Source organism: Meleagris gallopavo, chromosome 5 (genome assembly GCF_000146605.3).
Source record: "Meleagris gallopavo isolate NT-WF06-2002-E0010 breed Aviagen turkey brand Nicholas breeding stock chromosome 5, Turkey_5.1, whole genome shotgun sequence".
Taxonomy (NCBI): Eukaryota; Metazoa; Chordata; class Aves; order Galliformes; family Phasianidae; genus Meleagris; species Meleagris gallopavo.
In genome coordinates, this window is record NC_015015.2 from 27939069 (window position 1) to 27958437 (window position 19369).

General features: G+C 39.7%; 2 protein-coding genes across 2 annotated transcripts in view; one reads left to right on the plus strand and one right to left on the minus strand.

Annotated features, from left to right (window-relative positions):
* The window catches only part of ARG2 (arginase 2), a 17549-nt gene extending 4892 nt beyond the window's left edge, over positions 1–12657 (plus strand). The window contains 8 exon segments of the mRNA XM_031553685.1: positions 2803–2853; positions 4653–4691; positions 7096–7273; positions 8139–8298; positions 9960–10054; positions 10187–10291; positions 10943–11079; positions 12324–12657. Of these exon segments, the coding sequence (XP_031409545.1) occupies positions 2803–2853; positions 4653–4691; positions 7096–7273; positions 8139–8298; positions 9960–10054; positions 10187–10291; positions 10943–11079; positions 12324–12529 (971 nt within the window). The 3' untranslated portion in view covers positions 12530–12657.
* Positions 11081–17556, minus strand: VTI1B (vesicle transport through interaction with t-SNAREs 1B). The gene is made up of 5 exons (XM_003206521.4): positions 17366–17556; positions 15723–15914; positions 15081–15254; positions 14083–14144; positions 11081–13017 (listed from the first exon to the last, which is right to left on the minus strand). The coding sequence occupies exons 1-5, from the start codon at positions 17513–17515 to the stop codon at positions 12921–12923; spliced, it is 675 nt and encodes a 224-aa protein (XP_003206569.1). The 5' UTR covers positions 17516–17556; the 3' UTR covers positions 11081–12920.
* Between the last annotated feature and the right edge of the window lie 1813 nt (positions 17557–19369).

The following is a 19369-nucleotide window of genomic DNA, read 5'->3' on the forward strand; positions in this document are numbered from 1 at the left end:
TTAACCCAGGCACACTTCTCCATGCCCAACAAAACAGGCAAATGGCAGCCTTCTTTCCTTTTCCTTTCTCACAGACAAAAGCATGCACAAAAACCTCTATTTAACATCAGTATAACATGCTTATGAAGCACTACAGCTTATTTCTAGAACTGGAATAAATTGCCTCCTCTTATTTACACAGAGATCCAAGAGACCATCCTTTAAAATTATACCTTTCAAATGTTGTTTAGCCACAAATAGTTAATTTCAGACTGCTGATACCTGTATGGCCAAAGGCAAGGAAAAGTTAAATGTCCTGGTCCTAACTGGTACCTGCAGCATGCCTCTAACATCTGGGCAGCTGTAAGAATGCATTGAGGGCAGGTATGGCTCTGCTTCACGACAGCTGACTGCCAGGAGTTGACTGATAACCATGCAGGCAGAAGGAACCCCACGGAGGCTTTGCAGGAGAGCTGCTTTGGGAACATCTCCAGGGAGGCTGCTTCATGGTTGCTTTTTCACAGCTGGCCCTCGGCCCAGAAAGCTAAGCTAGAAGTAGGAGAATATGTTCTGACACCAGTTATAGGTTATCCTTTTAAATGTCGGACACTGATGTCTGCATGATTATCACAAGGCTTAGAAATTTCTGGAGAAATAACAGCAGTGGATGTACGTGGGGTTCAGGCATTCCTTCTAATAGGAAAGAAAATCAGCACTGACCTTTCTCATGCTGATGGAAGATACCATCTGCTTGTTTCTTCAGTCTGAAAAGCTCTGTGTGTCACTCTTTATGTATATGTTTACCCCTCCCCCCCACTTTGGTGCAGATTCCAGACTATGAATTATCTACAAAATAAGCTTTAAAAGAAACATAACTTAGAATAAAGCACACTGGTTGCTTAAATTGAACTGATATGACAAATGATTACTTTAAATAAACCTTTAAAAATAATCATTGATGACACTAAATTGATGCAGATCAGGAAACTGAATTATTTCTAACCTTTCAGAAAAGGAAGATGAGATACAAGGATCAAAGAATGGCGCTCTTTGTCTTGTATTTCATTTAGTTTTATGAACAATGCGTTTCAATCTTGACATCTTATTACAAAACTCATTTTAACACATGGCTTAGCTGATTTGCTTCAGCCACAAAATTATCTGGATTGGAATAAATTCAAGTCAGGTACTACTTAATTTTTTCATTACAAGTGGTGTTGAAGGAGAGAAGTTATTGGGGAGATGCACAGGGAGATGACTGATAAATCTGGACAATGAATTGGTTTTCAGTCTGCTTTATGTTGGCTGTATGTCATCTCATTATTTCTTTTGAAACTTTTAACTGTTGTAGACTTGCAAGAATAAGGTACCTATGGTAGGTAAGGACTTCAATAGACATGGTATGAAAGATTGCTTTTGGATAGAAGTTGTAACCCCAGCTGGTGAAAAGCTGGGCTTAAGGCACAAAAAAACCAAAACAACCCTGGTCATTTTAACATGAATAAGTGAGCTGGTCTGATACTGATACATTGCAGCAGATAAGGAGAAACCAAGGGAATCGTGAGCTCTATCTACTTCTGCTCTTCCTTCCTTGTTACTGCCTGGATGGTTAACTAATATAATAATCACTTCTGTAACATTCTCAAGTATTTCATTGTTGAAAGCTATTCTGGTATTAACTTCTTACAGCCCGAAGTGCTTACTTGCTGTCAGGAACTGTTTCTGGATTAAGTTTTTTGGAAGGAAAATGGAACTTGTGCTGGGCTGGTCAGCGGAGTGACAGACCATAACTGTCCCCTTGTCTTGTCTCTGATGCAAGCTACAGTGCAAATGTTTCCCAACACCTGATGCTGACGTTTTTGGAGACCTCTTTCAGGTCAAGTGCACTGGGTTTCGTAAGATCATAGTTACAAAGGGGAAATGAGGTAGCTTCTTGATTTGTGGCTGAAAAAAAAAAAAAAATTCTTGACTAATAGTAAGCAAAGGAGACACCTTCAGATTATAGATGTGAGGAAGCAGTTGTTGCTGTCTGAGCAGAAGCCTTTTACTTTACCTTAAGCCAGACCTGTCTGAACACTAAAAAGCAGGATGGAACTTCCTGGGATGAAAACTTCCTTAGTGAAATTTTATTTTCAGGGGGAACCGTCACATACCTACTGGAAGAAATCTCCTATTAGGTGTTGACATTTATTTAAAGAGACTCAAACTCTATGTAATGAACTTCAAAGCAAAAAGATTTGATTAAACTAGGCTGCTGAAGTTTTAGACCCTTGCAGCTGCAACTTTGCTAGCCAAGTTTCCTATTCCTATAAAACAAAAATAAGCCTTCGCTTACACCCCCCTGCCCAGATGAATATGGGGGGTTAAAACTGTCTTAAAAGGGGTTTCAGAATGCACTGTTCGTACTGAATGAGTCCTATGTTTGTTATGTAACACACTGCCTGTATCTCTGAGAAAGCATTACAAAATTAAGTTGATACTAGTCAATGAGCTTATAATGGTAACAGCTTGTAGTCCTTTGTTCTCAGGAAGTAAAACGTTATCTATGAACACTGTTCATAATGCTCATCACATCCTGAAAAGCCTCTCTGTACTAAGGAGGCTAATCTGAGCAAACAACTCTGTTGTGTAAGCAGGAGTGATGCTTTCATAAGAGCAATTTTATATAACGCATAGCACAAAGTGAAGTACGCTAACTTTGTGGCACTCCCAGATTCTTTTTAAATTAGTCCAGGCAGATTTAAAAACCCTTAAGAGAAATTTCCCATTTTAATTTAGGATGTCCTATTTTACCTGTGGTTGACAAATAACCAGTGTAAGCAGCCTTTGTCAAGAGATAGAAACAATCTCATTTTTCACCTGCTTTGGTTTCAAGTCCTGTTTGCTGCCTAGGAGACTTGTTATAACTGTATTACAGCAGTGTGCCTTTCAGCAATGCTAGCAGATAGCCTGGACTTGGAAGGCTGAATCTCTTTCTGTCAAATCCTTGCTTCTGTCTGGAGTGCAGCATCCTAGCAGAGAAGGATGGAAAAGCTTTCCCTGCTGCTGGTGCCCAGGCAGTTTTTCAGTTAAATGTCACCTGCTTTTGCATTGGGTTGAGCGCCATTATGATGTTAACAGTTCATCTGAAAAGGCATATAGAAAGCTTTATTTTCTTAAATATATTCTTAATTTGTACTTCTATTTTTTTTTCCTAAGTACAAGTTAAGCTCCTCATGATGAAAAATGCTGATTTCCTTTACTAGATATATGTAAACTTCTGTTTCGGACTCGGTAAGCTAAAGAAGCTTCTACATCCCTTCATCTGCTGGTTGGACGCTTGTTTGACCTCCTAATCTGTTCTGGTCAAAAGAAGCAGACCCAGTATATGGCAAAAGAAGGTTATGACAGCACCTTCTAGTGGGATACAAACCCTACAGAACAAGAGCAGATTAAAAAGAGAAAGGAATATTAGCTCACCCTTTCCAATGACTGGTAATGGCTCAAGATATGTGCAATCTCTATCCAGAGAGATACTGCTCCCTTGGCTGCCAACCCTTAAATGAGGTTGAGATGGGGTGGACTCAGGTTCCACCCCTTCCAGGGGCTCTGGTACACTGCATGCACCTGAGCCCTGTGGGTTAACCACACCTTCTCACCTGGTGCTTCACCCTTGGCTCAGGCTGTGACCTGCCAATTCCTCCGCACCTAGGAAAGATCAACTGTGCAAAATGTTCCAAGGTAACTTACTCCTTTTTGGCTGAAACGTGCACCAAAGTAGCTCTACATTAATCATGCATACTAACAGAAGAACTGTTGTACTAAATGCATGTGTTGTTTATGTAAATATACTGTGTGTTTGTATTTAGACTGACACCTTCATCTTCCTGATACCCCTTTCAAGCTCCTACAACAGTAAGAGATGAATCAAATCCCACCTCCCCTTTCTACCCCACCCCCCCTCACTTGAAACAGTGATCTCTTAAAATAGGCAGTGAGTCAGTGTTGATAAAGCTGAGTTGTATTTAGAGGTGTGTGTGTATATATAATATGGCATTGATCATTCACTAATTACTAGAACAGAACATATTTCTTCATTTTAACATAATTTTTTGTGAAGAGGTCTGAAGGAGAGCAAAAAAAATTTTGTTTATTATATTTAACTTCATATTCTTTAGTTACGAGCAAAACAGCTGTGGCTTTTAGTTTCTAAGTACTGAACGGTACTGTCTGATTTAAAAAGAAAGCCTAGATTTGAAAGAATCTGATGTTGAAAATAATTCTACTTGGTTGAAGTTTGTTTGTTTGTTCTTTAAACAAACATAACCCGATGCTTTTTACTGTAAAAGTAAGCTAAGGAAAGGAACTGTGAGATTTTACTGCATTTTCTGGAGTTAGAAAAAAATCTAAGGGTAAATGCTTATAGACAGGAGGTAACATCTATGAATACATTAAAGGAAATAAATCTGAGCAGTTAAGAACTCTTATCTATCCTTCTGAATATTTTTGACAGATAAGATTATGATTGTCTGAAATAAAAACACATGCAGGCAAATCTGTAGAGCTGAGGGGGGGAACTGCTTTCATTCTGCATAGCCTTCCAATTAGGTCACAGATGCAATGAACTTGCTGGTCAACCACCAACTGTCTGGTGTGTCTTCTTTTTTGTGTTTTTCTCTTTAATTTTTGGAAAGCAAAGCTTCACCTGGCAGAACAAATCAGTGAATGCCAAGGTATGTCCCCTGCTGTTCCTGAGTAGATGTGACCTGCTGCACAGGCAAATGGTGTGCATGCTGTGCCTTCTAATGAGTTCAAAGAATCCAGTTTTCCTGTTTGCTCACATCTTTTTCCATTTCCAAGAACTTGAATATACTTCAGGGGTTTAGAAGAAAACAAAACCCCAACAAACAAAAAAGAAGATCTCAGGCGCAAGTTGATACTCCTTTAAACATCACTTCTAGAATCTGCTGTTTGCCCTGCTTTGACGATAACCTCGAGATCTGAAAAGAATCCCTGAATTACTATGAAAGAAGGCATAGTCAGTTCTTTGTTTTACACTGATCTAAAGATAGGGCACCATGGTATAATTGCCTTCTGTTCTTTTTGGTCCTTCAGTGGGTAAAAATCCTAGCAGAGAGAACAAGTCTTAAATGGCAGTCCTTTCCTCCTCACTGTACTATGTGCCCTCACTGTGCAAATCACCAAACATGGCTGCTTAGCTGCAGATCTACTCCCTGTGCATGTCAGAGGCATCAGATCAAAGGAATGTGGAAGACTTTTAATTTGTACAGTCTTCCAAAGCTCTTGATACCAACTGACTGATGTGGTACCTTGAAGTTTTATTATAAAACTCATCTTCAACCATACTCAAATGCCTTCATCGATCCTTTATATAATAGTGGAATAGTGCACTTGTGCCTGAGAAGTAGTTTTGCAGAAAGATACAGATGGAAAAAAAAAATTTCTTTAAGGTATGTACAGTGAACGTTGTGATGCTTTCCTGATTCTGTGTGGAAACAGAATGAAACAGCGGGAGGAAATGTTTGCACTAGAGATCAGATAACGCATTGAAACCTGGAAAAAAAAAAAGCTCAAAATTCCAAAGCTGTTGTCCTGCTGAGAACTTAGATATTGTGCGAGGGAGGAGAAAAATGCTGCTGTATGCCTGTGCTGTCTTTTGAAATCTATGGAGTAGTAGTAGGTCCAGCTTAGTTACCGAGCATTCCCACAGAGTAGCTGATGCTGTATTTACTGAATGCTTTGGCAAGTAGCTGTGCTCAGCTGCCATAGCTTCTCCTAGAAGATTTACATTTGCGTATGTCCTTGATATACAAAGTATGCTCACCTATTTCCCAGCAGCCTAATTCTCACAAGTGACTCAAACTCTTTCCTTCATTCCATTCATCAGTCCAAAAACTCTTTGAAATGATAACGAGCTCATATTTTCCTCAGTACAACTTCAACCTTATTTGAACCAAATTCAGAGTCTTTCTTACAGCTAATGGTTTCATGGGAGTGAGGCAGGAACCACAGAGTCCCAAGCGGGATGTTTCTACATGTTGATTTGCTTGTCTTAGTTTTTCAAAGTTCCCTGTTAGTCACTGAATGGCTAAAGGCAAAATGTCAAGCTCCAGCCTGGATGCTTTGAACTGTGAACCAACTAGTGATTCTGAGGAACAAATTGGAGAGGCATGAGTGGAATTTGGGGTAGTCTTAAGCTACTCTTCGCATAGCTGTAAATACTTCTTACAGTACTCATCAGTGCCTGCAGCAGCTGGCCTATCTGAAACTAAAAGGCTGTGACTGCCAGATCTGAGAGACTGTTATGAAAGCACGTGGTATCGGACAGCAGAACTTCAAAGGTGTTGAGCACTGAGATGGAAGAGAATTTAGAAGCGGCCAGTTAATAAACTTTTTCCATTTGGGTGAGAGAAGGCAGATGATACCCAAAAATATTCCCTTGTTTCCTAGTCTATGAAGGGACTTCTTTTTGTTAAATAAACAGAAAGCTCTTTTAGGATAAGTCTTAGATTCATAACATTGTCATGTTTCAACAGCTGTTTAAGTTGTAACTGGCAACAACAGGATCTCAAAGAGGGCTGGGGGTCAAAGTCCCAGAATTAAAGTATCTCCTATGACATTTGTTTTGAAAAAATGGTCAGGTTCTCTTACAAGACACCAGTTGCATGGGAAGTACTCTTCTAAAACAAACAAACAAAAAAAAAAACCCCACCACCTCCATTATAGTTAACTTGGCACACTTTGTGCCTGGGTTTTTGTGGGGTCTGGGAATGGTAAATAATTATTAGGACTCAAACTTGATGAAATACAGTTCTAGGCATCTTTCAGCAACTAATTTAAGATTGCGTGCAACTTGGCTAATTAGAAAGGCAGCAATACAAACTATACCTTTTTGTGCTATAATTGTCAATAATCAAAACAAAGCCCATTCTATGCTTGGCCTGTTATATCATTGATAAATCAAAGTGACATTATCCTAAGCTTTCTGATTTCTGAGATGATTGTTGGCAAGAGCATACAAACTAATTTTTTGAAGAGACCATATTTTCAATTTGTGTTTTCCTTTGGATCCTTGTTTAATAACTCCCCTTTCTCTTTTTGTTGTTGTGTTTCCAGGATGCCAACTGTTTGACTTTGGAGATTTGAATTTCACTCAAGTTCCCAATGATGAACTGTACAACAACCTGATTTATTACCCACGGTCAGTGGGGTTAGCCAGCCAGGTACTGGCCGATGCTGTAAGCAGAGCGGTAGCTGCTGGACACAGCTGTGTCACTATAGGAGGTGATCACAGGTATGCTCACAAACTAGAGGCTATTTGTGTTGCACGCTTACAGGCTAACACTTAGAGGAGAGTATAAGAATTTAAATAAAAAATAGAAGGGTAGCGAGAAGGGGGTCGTTCCCTGGTAGTACCACAGCAGCATCTTGATTTGATTTCTGAGGCTTCTGGGATGCGACATAAAAGCCATTTACAAAAACCTGGCCTTCTAAGGCAGTATTGCTTAATTCCGGACTGTTCTTAATCTGTAAACATACAAATGAGATTTTCCTCTTTGGGAAAGTTGTGTGATCAGATCCCTTTAAGAACTGTTGCAGTTAATTGGTGAATGTTTAGTGAAATGTCTATTTTGACCCCTTAGCTCTCAGGATGTCATTTCTTAGAATGGATCTGTAATGCCCGCACACAGGCTACTTTTTAATGGATGTTTTAATATGTGAGACTGTCTTGTCATTCTTTTTCACTAACCTTCAGTGTAAGAAGTGACTGAAGAAGGTTAGGCACATAAGAATGAATTTGAGGGTGAAGGTAAGATGGCAAAATTGGCACACAGCAAATTACTGAGTTAGTGTACCAGATTTCCTAAGAGAGCATTTGGAGCTACAACACGCAAAATTTAGCTTGGGAAGGCTGGCAATGGAGAGAGAAGAGCTCTCTTTAATCTTTCCTTACAAGTACTGTCCTGCAGAGTTATTTGGGAGTGGCATGCCACGTAGTTTGTACAACACACACCCTTTGTTCATCACAGGGATGTCCAATGTGTTGAAACATGACAATGATGCTGTCTGAATTTGAAGACTTCCTATTTCCCCTTCAGAACAACTACAAGGATAATGTTTTGCACAATTGAGTAAAGACTTTGCTACTGTATTTGCAGCTTGGCACTTGGTTCCATCAGTGGCCACGCACGACAGTGCCCACATCTCGGTGTGATCTGGGTGGATGCACATGCTGATATTAACACTCCTCTTACAACTCCGTCTGGAAACCTCCATGGACAGCCTCTCTCATTTCTCTTGAGAGAACTTCAAGATAAAGTAAGTGTCTTGCTTAGACAGTCAGCCTACATTGAAATCCTTTAAATATTTTACTTTTTCTGCATTGAGTGCTTTCTTAACTGCCATGAGTCCCTGCCACGCAGGGGGGTTGGAACTGGATTGTCTTTAAGGTCCCTTCCCTCTCAAACTGTTCTTTGATTCTACAAGGACTTGTAGGATCTACTGGAGACAGAACAGTGGTGTCCCATGCACTTGTCAGGAGCAGAAGCCTTTAGGGTCAGAACTTAGAGTAACAAGTTTCTGCTAAGGTTTAGGCTGGAGAGAGGAGCAGGACTGGCAACTGCATATTGGGAACAGACACTGGATCTGCACAAAAGCTGACTCTTGATTTTATTCTGGAACTTTGCACTACTAGTCATTCCTTGAATTTTGTTCCCTGATAAATCTCTTGGGTGCTGTGTTGATAAAATGTTTCTTCCAAATAAGATCAAGAGTAACTTAATGTCTTCATGGCTGTTGAAGAGATCTAACATTAGTACCTGTCTGGCATAGGAAGACTGCTCTCAGCTGGTAAAGCACTGCTGCCTTTCTCCTGCAAGCTCATTTGAATGAATTCCATCTACAAGTGAATAATTATTTGGTTCTTTTAAATACTTTCCTCTTGCTAATAATTCTTGTACAGTCACTTCAAACTTGCTAGTATTCCTAAAGTAATGCAAAATGAATAGGGCTTCATGAAATAGTTCCACAACATGAGAAGGTGAATATAGAAGGCTACTGTATTTGTTTTTTCTTCCTTAAGTTAAAGGGGATGACTTTTATTTGGCAGTTGTGCCTGCTTTTGCAGGAGAAATAGAGCAAAAGAAAATTTTGAAGCTCACCTAAGGTGAACAATGTTGTATGTCTTCTAACAAAACAATACTTATATAAAGTATTGCGTGTGGCTATAAGTGCATTATGACTTCAAATGTTGTTGCTGGGATATACTTAGTAATTGAGAAGTATACAAGGGAAACAAAACCTTCTTGCTATGTTGGCTCTAGACATATTCAGATCTAGGAGGAGTAGCGTGTGATAATTTAAAGCACTCTTGAAATTAACAGATGTTACTAAATTTTTTTTATCAAAATTGCTGACCTTTAGTGGGATCTCATCATTTTTTCATTTGCCGCCTTGTTGTTCTAGACCTGTTCTCTGGAGTTTTACATCACAATAAAGCCTAATATAGACCCACCCTTTCCTTGCCCCACCTAGAAACCTGCTCTTTAACCCTGTTTTTACAACAGTTTACTTGGCTTCTTGATGACTTTCCTAAAAATGTAGAGATACCTTGGGTTTTATCCTACTCTAGTAGGACATACTGGCTAAGTCACCTCACACTGCCATTAAGTACACTGGGTTTCCTGCTTCTTCTAATCTCCTAATATATTCACCGATACTAATTATCATTGGATTTGAGCTTTTTTCTCCTCCTTCTCAGACTGAATTAAAAACTTCATCCATTAATGTATTCAGCTGAAGTGAAATGATGTGACATTAGTAGGAACTGATTACATCAGGAAACAAGACACTCATGTAGTGAACTCTTCTCTATATAGGCAGAGAGAAGATGCTATAAGTAAAGTTTTTGATGGAAGAATTAAATATAGGTTTGTTATATAAGTCATTAAACTAATCTAATACCAAAACTTTGCCTGCAGGTCCCACAACTTCCTGGCTTTTCCTGGCTAAAGCCCTGTCTTTCAGCATCTGATATTGTGTATGTTGGGTTGAGGGATGTGGATCCTGCTGAATAGTAAGTTGATTTAAAGGATTTTTGTAAACTGAAGTCACGGGCTTCTTCCACACCTGGCTGTTCACAAGAATTGTACAGTTTAAGTTTAGGCCACTAATAATTATGACTATTTTTAAAATCTTATTCTAACAGCTATATTTTGAAAAACTATGACATCCAGTATTTTTCCATGAGGGATGTTGATCGCCTTGGAATCCAGAAAGTTATGGAAAGGACATTTGAACAGCTGATGGGCAGGTAACAAACTATGGGCTTACTTTCCCAAGAGTTATGTAAGTGAAGGTCACTGATTATGTAAGGTGGCCTAAGAGAAGTGTTGAAGTGTCCAGCAATTATGAAGTCTTAGCATTGACTTGAATCCTTAACTTGAACATTTTAGAACAGAACCATTTCACAGTTTGGCAAAAATCGAGAGGAATTACAGCTGTAGCAACTAATAAATCCTGCTGTATATTATTTGTCCGAGTTTCTTGAGGAATCTTGTATTTTGCTGTTGTTGAATCAACTCTGAGTCTTGAGTATCCTTTCAAAATTATGCATATATATTAGAAACTGACAGTAAATTGAATTCAGCTGTAGTGAATGAGGTAGAAGCATTTAATGGCTTCTTCCTTAGACTGAAGCAGATGCCCAGTAAAGCTAGAAAGACAAACTTCTGTTTTCCCAAGGTATATTAGAAAAAAGTTTTGAGGTAAGAGATGTTTCAGAAAACCGAAAGACTAAAAATATATACATTTCCAAAAACATATGATGTGGTGTAGGACTTTGTGCAGAGACCTTTAATATCATGCAAGAGGATGCTACTTTGCTGATTGGCCTGGACAGTGAAAAAATACATGTAGAAAAAGTATTAAGTCTTTGAGATCACTTTTGTCCCGTTGTCTACAGGAGACAGAGACCAATTCACCTGAGTTTTGACATCGATGCTTTTGATCCCTCACTGGCTCCAGCAACTGGGACTCCCGTTCTGGGTGGATTAACTTACAGAGAAGGCATGTACATTGCAGAGGAAATACACAACACAGGTAAGAGCTGACAAGCTTTTTTTGCACTAAGCCAGAAAGGACAGACTACATAAAGCCTATAGCAGTTGTATTTTTCACGTGTAACCAAATAAGATGTACATAGCCAAAATCAAGGTGCCTGAAAATTCAGTTCAACCTTCATAAAGGAAGAACAGTTTCCTTCCACTGAGCAGTACTTGAGGTGTTGAAAACAGCTCTACCATCAACATTCTCAAAAGTAAATATAAACATTAACAACTAATGCAAAAAGTGGTTTTGTCATCCTACAAAATACTGTCCCATATACCTACTCATGTGAGACCAGATACACTTGGAGAAAAAGGATGCAAACAATTTTAAACAATTTGGAGATCCTATTCTAGGATGCAAAACTAAACTAAACTAAAAAAAAATAAAAAATAAAAAAATAAAAAAAAAATCAAGCTTTCACCAACTGCTAACTTAAGAGTCTTCTCCTTGTGACATAGAGACTTCATTTAGTTTAAGTGATGAATTATTTACAATAAAAACTGTTATGGAAAAAAAATCAAAAAAAGCAGAGACCTCCACAGAATCATGAACAGGATGACAAAAATTAGCTAGAGAATATAAAATAACCTTATGTAACAAAGTGCACCTCAGAACTGTAAGTGAAAGATCAAACTCCTGAATTTTTCCTGAATGCTAACAGCATGGATGGAGAGACGTAGCAACAACATAAGGAACCAAAGAAAAAAACTTGCATCTAAAAAACAATCACCTTTTCCCTCACTTGAGCCAATTTTACTTGTCCAATGGACAGAATAGGTCAGAAGTTCATACATCAGACTTGTTGCAAAGAATGAAGAGCTGTAAAATAAACCCTATCAAAGCTTTAACCTTTTTTCTTAGCGTAATGTGATATAAAGTGTAACAACATGGCAAAGCAGCAATGTCTTAGTCTACAGCCAGTGAGTATCTGCCTGGATGGGACAGCAGTAGGCACTTCTAGAAACAAGAGGAAAAAAACTGCTTACCTTTGGAAGGTCTGTAACATCCTCGAGGAGGAAGGGATCTCCAGATGAGATGCCCCCCCCTCCACTGCCAACCCTTAAATGGAAGGGGTGGATCCAGGCTCCACCCCTTCTGGTCACTCAGGCACACTGCATGCAGCTGAGCTCCCCTGAGTTGGCCCTGCCTTCTCACCAGGTGATCAATCACTGGTTCAAACCATAACTTAGCATTTCCACTACACACAGTAACAAAGCCGCACGTAATTTTTACAGGAATGCTTTCAGCTGTAGACATGGTTGAAGTCAATCCGCTGCTTGGAGCTTCTCAAGAGGAAGTGAATGCAACTGCTAATCTTGCAGTTGATGTGATAGCAACATGCTTTGGACAGACAAGAGAAGGGGCGCACACCGCTTTTGATGAACTCCCAACACCCAGTTCTCCAGATGAATCTGACAGTGAAGAGCAAGTGAGGATTTAAGAACCTGCAACGCTGGGTACGCTAGACGTTAAAGAGCTCTGCTGAGACACGTGAGCAAACAGACTGTCAACACTTGGCAAATACTGTTAACTTGTCAATTTTTAAATAAAAGTAGTTTTTCCATTTGATCAGTGGCTACTGTATTACATATGAAGATTTATTCATTTAGTTAAGTATATACAAATTGAGGCAATAAAATATTTATTACCTTCTCTGTAATCTCACCGGTAGTTTGCTATTCTGTCTCTGTATTTTACTTCCTTTCACTGTCTTTCCCGTGTCAGGACAGTTTCAGCAGTGCACGTGTCTCATGAGATAGTTCAGTTTTAGACAGTCACAGGGAAGACATCCCATCCTACTCCTCAGCAGTGGAAAACAAAGTCACAAAGGTTCATCTACTGCGAAAGAACTTGTAGTAGACCACACCTCCTAGGATGGCTAGTTCCAGGATGATGATGATCGACAGCAACAACTTATTAGTGGCTATTCTAGAGTTAAAAAATAATAAAAAACACAAATAATCCAAGGTTGTTTTTATAATAAAAAAGCTGATTCTTACCTTCAAAAAGTAGCTTCCCTCTTTCAGCTAGTACTATTTTAAATAGAACTTAACAAGCAAGAAGGCAAGCTTAGTGTTTGCCCATTTAATTTTTCCTGAAATTTTCTATTCCATCTTTTATTTCAATAACTGTAGTTCTGTTCTTTTCTTCCTGCCCCCATTCCCCAGTAAGGCAAAGCATCCTGCTCTGTGTGTGCCTGTTTATTCAGTTAAGCACAAAGGAATATTTAAGTTGAATTGCTGCAGCTTTAAATCCTATATTGTGCTAATTTAAATTGAAACTACGCAGTTGAATTAAGATTAAAAATCTCAAATTAATGTACTTTTCCCTTTGAAAATTCTTGCTAAAGAAAATTATGGGTAAGTATAAAGGAAAAAGCTTGTTAGACCATAAGTACCTACTGAAAAAATATTCCATGAACTGGTTTATGAGAATAATTAAACCACACAATTAAACCATAAATACTCTTAAGCAACCAAGGCTTCAGTCATCAACACAGAGTAGGGTCAAGCTCAGCCTTTCTCAAATAACAATCTAGCTATGCTAAGGCATTCCTGCGGGCTAAACGGATTTGTCTCTGTCATCAGACATCTAAATCACTTAATGCTGCAGTGATTTATGGCACAGTATCTGCCAACCAATAAACACTATTCAAAAATTACCTTTAGAAATAGACAGTAATTTAGTCAAAATCCCTCCCATCACTACAGTCTATCATGCCTGCTTGTTGTAACCCCAGTATTATCTTAATAAAACTGGATACAAATAATTCGCAGCACAAATTCAGTAGAATTCACTCAGCTACAATTCCATTAAGTAATTACCAGAGAGGAAAAAATACAAATTAGCATCAGCACACCACACAATCTGTTTGCACATGCCCTAAAATCTCCCCAGAGTTCCAGTTAACACTATAGTATTTTTTTTCATAAACTGGTAAGCAACAACACGACCTTCTGAACACTGCACCATTCTAAGTCAGGTGCTACTCACCTCCTGGACATGGAACGCAGAATCTTACGACTCTTGCTTAAGTTTTCACTTGTATTCACCAACTAAGAAGAAAGAAAAGTTATTTGCCACTTGAAAAAACATACGGTTCTAAAGATGTAAATGCAATTCTTAATTGTAACATTTAAACACCAACATATGTGTTCAACATTAACTATATATTCTCAAAATTCAGAGACAACACAGCTCTCTGGGCACAGTACAAAGGGAATAGCTGTCTCCTTCATAAGGCAGAAATAAGACTGACAGGGATATATTCCTTTAAGTAAACACAAAGATTTCATGAAATTTGCAAACACTCTACCTATAATTATTACAAGGTTGGTATGAGGCCCTTTTATTAAATCGGTTTAATTAATCTAGTTGTCAATACAATTACCATCTGTTATCAGCATGTTCTCCTCTAGTGTGTATCTAGAACTGTTTGAAAAGCAATTAAGTTTCCAGCAAAGAAAATAAACATGTTGCTCTGACAGGCCTGTGTGACCCAATGGATTTGACCACTGTACTGTTAATGGATGATCCATTTCAGCTTGGTAACGCTCAGAAATGAACCAAACTGTTGCCTCAGCTAACGTACAAATATTGCAAGGTTAGTGTTAACTGCTGCCATTAAATTTCATTTAATTAAAGGAACTTATGTCTCCCAGATCTAAACCTTTACTGTTAATCTTATGTGGCGGGCAATTCCCTAGCATTTTTTAGATCAGTAGTTTTTCCAGCAATGCTAAATTTTTAAGCAGCAGTAGATGGGTTTAATCACCCGGCCTTGCACAGACACAGTAGCAGATGTTTTGGGCCAGTCTAGAGGAAGATGTTCCTTTTATGAGCACAACACAGCAATGTGGCAGCCTCTGGTATGTTTAAGCGTCAACCGGCTCACCACATCTGGGTGTCTCCGAGTACAATGACTGGCATACATTTCCCCCTAAGCTAACCCTGGGTTGTGTGAGCACACTGCCCACAGGTTCTCCACTTACCCTGCTCTTGGTGCGTTCCAGTTGCTCTCGCTGCTCCCCAAGTTCTTCAATGATATCAGTGCCAATCCGATCTGTTTCAGCAGCAATCCGGTGTGAGCGCTCAATGCTCTGACTGGCTCGGTTCAGACTATCTGTTCCCTGGAGAAGCAGCACCCTCTGTGACTGCAGATTAGTCTGAAAAATAACGTATGTTTAACTGTACAATACAGAGAAAGACTAAATAGTTACCGGAAAGTATTAAAAAAACCCTGAGATTGCTTAAGAGAAGACACTACAGAAGAACCTATACAGTGTATGTGACTTTCATCCCTTTTCAGAGTTAAAACTGAGATCAGCTTACCGTTCTCCTCATCAGGGCAGTGATTAAATAAAGTATTTCAGTACCCTTAACAAGTCTCTTAAACATACCTTGCATAGGTGATCAACCACGTTACCGTTTTGATTACACTTGTATCTGTGTTTTAGAACAGAAAAGCTCTCTTACGAGTTCTAGGCCTTTCTTCTCCTTCCCAAGATACTCATGTTACACACAGAGATACACAGACAGTTATACAAGAAAGCAAATGAATTAAAGTAGAAACACTGAAACATTATTGTAAACAATCACAGAAGGTTTAAATACAGTTTCTATCAGATGCTCACACTCTGTTCATTTTCTGTGGAAAAGATTCCGTATTTCATATCCCCTTGACTTCCGGGGCCCACTCCCAAATCTGTGCTTCTTATCTCCCTCTGGAACATGGAGAGGTCCCTTCTGTATGCCCGGATTTTGCTCATCATTTGATTGCGGAACGGTAGAGGAGCATACTTCAGTTCTTCTTCCATTTCCCGGAGCTTAAAGGAAAGAAAATTTATTTTACAGCACCATATTTATTCTTATGAGCAGCTGTACCCAGAACTCATCACTAGATGAAGGGATTCACATGTTCTTATGTGATACGGGGTGTGAGGGGGAAGGATTAACCCCATGCCCCTCACCCAGTATCACACCACTCTCCCAACATAGTTCAACCCACCTGGGGTTTCAGCTGTACAGTGCCTCAAGAAAAAGAATTCACTGTCAAAGTTAAAGACTGATATTTTTTGAAACTCTGTTACTCTGTAACTTCAAAACTCCCAGATCACACTTCCATATCTTTTAAGCATCTGGAGAGTAGATATCAGATCACACTGTATATCTACCGTACAGGTAGGCAAGCTGCTCAGCTCACACACTGAGTTTGTCTACTGGATCTACATACTCTGAGATTTTGGGTGCATTAATTATCACATCAACTTTTGGTGGTAGCTGTTGCGGATTCACAACACTTAATTCTGTCTCCCAATATGAGGCAGAATCTACACAGATACGCCTCAAAAGTCCAGTCCAGCTGTGACTGAAACCCACCCTCAGTCTGCCATTTCCATTGGTACTTGCTTTACTTTCACTGTAAGAGATTTGTTTTCAGATCTATTAAGATGCACTTCAAATATTCAACCAAACTTTATCCTACTAAAAGGGAAAGAGCATAGCTTTGAAAGCACAACTTTTCAGTACATGAGTACTGACAGAGTACATCAAGAACCATCTGGTACTGCAAACAGCTGTACGGAAGTGCAAGTGAGTAACATAAAAATAAATGCGCAACCTATCAGAAACAGTTCTCCTAGGAAGAGCCAGAGGAGATTTCTGTTGCAACTGTTGAGGTAAAACAAAACAAGCAAACAACCCTCATCGAGCTAGAAGTCAGCATAGGAGCACATCAGTAAGAAAACAGAGCATGACGCAGTTTTGTCTAGAAAGACAAGTCCTTGGGTTTTTTCGCTCTGTCCCATGTCACCTGCTGCCCAGGAAGCCCATACAACAGAGTCTGCAAACATTTAAGGTCCCTGACATTTGGCCATTCACCAGAAAAACTGCAGAAAAACGTGGGCTAACACTAATGTGCAGGTAAGGCAGCAAAAAACAAAGAAACATCAAACAACAAAAAAACCATAAAGCAGATTCCCTGTCTGTCCTGTCTGCAGTGTCCAGCAATTTTAACTGCAGCTCTACCACTCTCTTTTGTTCAACAAAGGGAAGGCAATATCCAGAGGACTGGACAGAAGAAGTGAGAGTACTTGTCTGCATCTCTCTATATACAAATGCAGACATATTAATCACACCAATGAATCAAATAAATTAAAAAATACAACATTTGTCTGCCAACATAAGAACATTAAAGTAAAACTTGGGATATTGTCCATTCTAAGACAATCAACATTTTAGCTGGCCAGAAAGGCCACAATTCCAGACTTAAGCTTACCGTTTCATTTGCTTCGCGCTGTTTCTCATCAAACTCCCGAATTAACTTTTTCTTCTCCTCTGCAGAAGAGAAAGCAACACGTGAGATAAGCCCAGGCAAAATTAGAGCAGAACTTGAAATTTTGATTTCCAGCAAATTGGGCTTTTGCATCCTTGCAGACCAGTCCTTTAAAAACAACCACTCAAACAAGACAAGCACCCTACAGAGCACTCTGAGATTAAAGACACCATCAATACACCAGATCAGGTTGTCCAAATACTTCTCTTTTCAGGAATGACATTGGTTGTTTGACCAGAACACTTAAAAACAGCTCATCTTGTGGATGTGCCATGCCCACACCAGGGCCCTTCCCTTTCAGTTCAAACCCCCATTAAGCTCCTGAGCTTGACCTTTAGTGCACTTAAGACAGAATAAGTTTCACGCTGCAGGAAATGCTGACTTAGGGGGTTCCTAAATTGACTGCCCTCAGCTCCTCCCCTGCTTTTCTGCCATGTATGTTTGTGCTGATGCAACTGCTTGAACTGCCACTTCGGTAGCGAGGACATGGGCACACAACAACAACAAACAACTTTCTAAAGTCACTATTCTGTTCGTCCAGGTAACTTAACTAACTCCTTTGGTGAATACAGTGTCCTCTTAGAACAACTGTTGCTGTCTCAAACCAAATGAGACCTAAAGTGGTATTTTACCCTCTTTGGGTGACCCCAGTTGGATCGGTACAACACTGCACTTCAGCTACAGAAACATCACCCACGTGTTCATCAACATCTGTGAAATTTCATTTCAATCAATTGAATGAGAATCAGTTGAAAAAGACAGCTATTTGCTCAGAGGACAGCATCTACAGTCGAAACTGATTGATGCTGTTTAAAATGCCTTCTTATAAGTTAGGAAGGAAGAAAACGCTTGGTTCCAGATCTTAGAATTTATAATCTTGTTCACAGAAAATGAGATAACATTTCCAAAGCAGTGTTCTTTTTTCAGCCACAAATTTGAGGAATAAATCCATCATATTAACATTTCAAAGTATGTCCCAAAAATCAATTTGTAGTCTGTTTATGATCTTCAAGCATGGAAGAAATTGCTGCCTCTTCATATTCTGTTTAAAGCCACTGCTGAAAGTTCCTTGTTTGGGAATATCACAGATCCAGAGACCTGGCAAAGGTTTACTTTTTTCCACAAAACTGATCACCCTCTTTTCTGCAAGGAAATTTCTGTTCTTTGAAACTCAAGTGTTCTGGGGCATTTTTTCAATGCGTGTGAGGGTGGACTTTCCCCATTCTTTTCCCAACAACAGGGCTGAGTTTGCATTTCAAGGCAGCAAAAAAACTCACCCTTCCCTGCAACCACCTCCCACTAATTTAATGGAAATGATGCCCAGATCAAACTTCTCCACAAAAGGGCATGCCTTCCTTTATGCTTTTCCTTCTTGGTGATTGCCAGCAAAATAAAGGCAGCTTTGAATCACAGAACTGTAGGGTTTGGAAATGATCTCGGTGGATCACTCTGTCCAACCCCCTACTAAAGCAGGTTCCCTGTAGGTCGCAAAGGAAAGCATTCAGGAGATACCCCTGGAAAAGGAGACTCCACAGTTTCTCTGGGCAGCCTGTTCTTCCTTCTGCCATGCTCTTCTTGAAAGCTGTGACTCGCAGTTTTTGAAAGTCTTTCTCCTGCTGTACTTTCTGGAAATGACAAGGATGGCGACCCTGAACTTAACTCGGTATTAGATTGAAACTGGGAAAAGAAGTGAAATGTTGCAATACTCATAGCCTGGTGTCACTGAGCACACAGACTGCCGTACTCCGAGCATACCGCTGTTTCTCAGGTTTATGACTTTATACCCAAATGCGGCACGGACCCATTCGAGGCGCAGAAGGAGGCCGGCCCGGCGACCGGGCGGCCTGAGGGCCGCGCTGCTGCAGCGCCGCTGCCCTCGCTCCTCTCACGCCCAGGCGGTGCTTCCCGTAGCGGGGCGGCCCTCCGCGGTTACTTCTCCTTGTACGC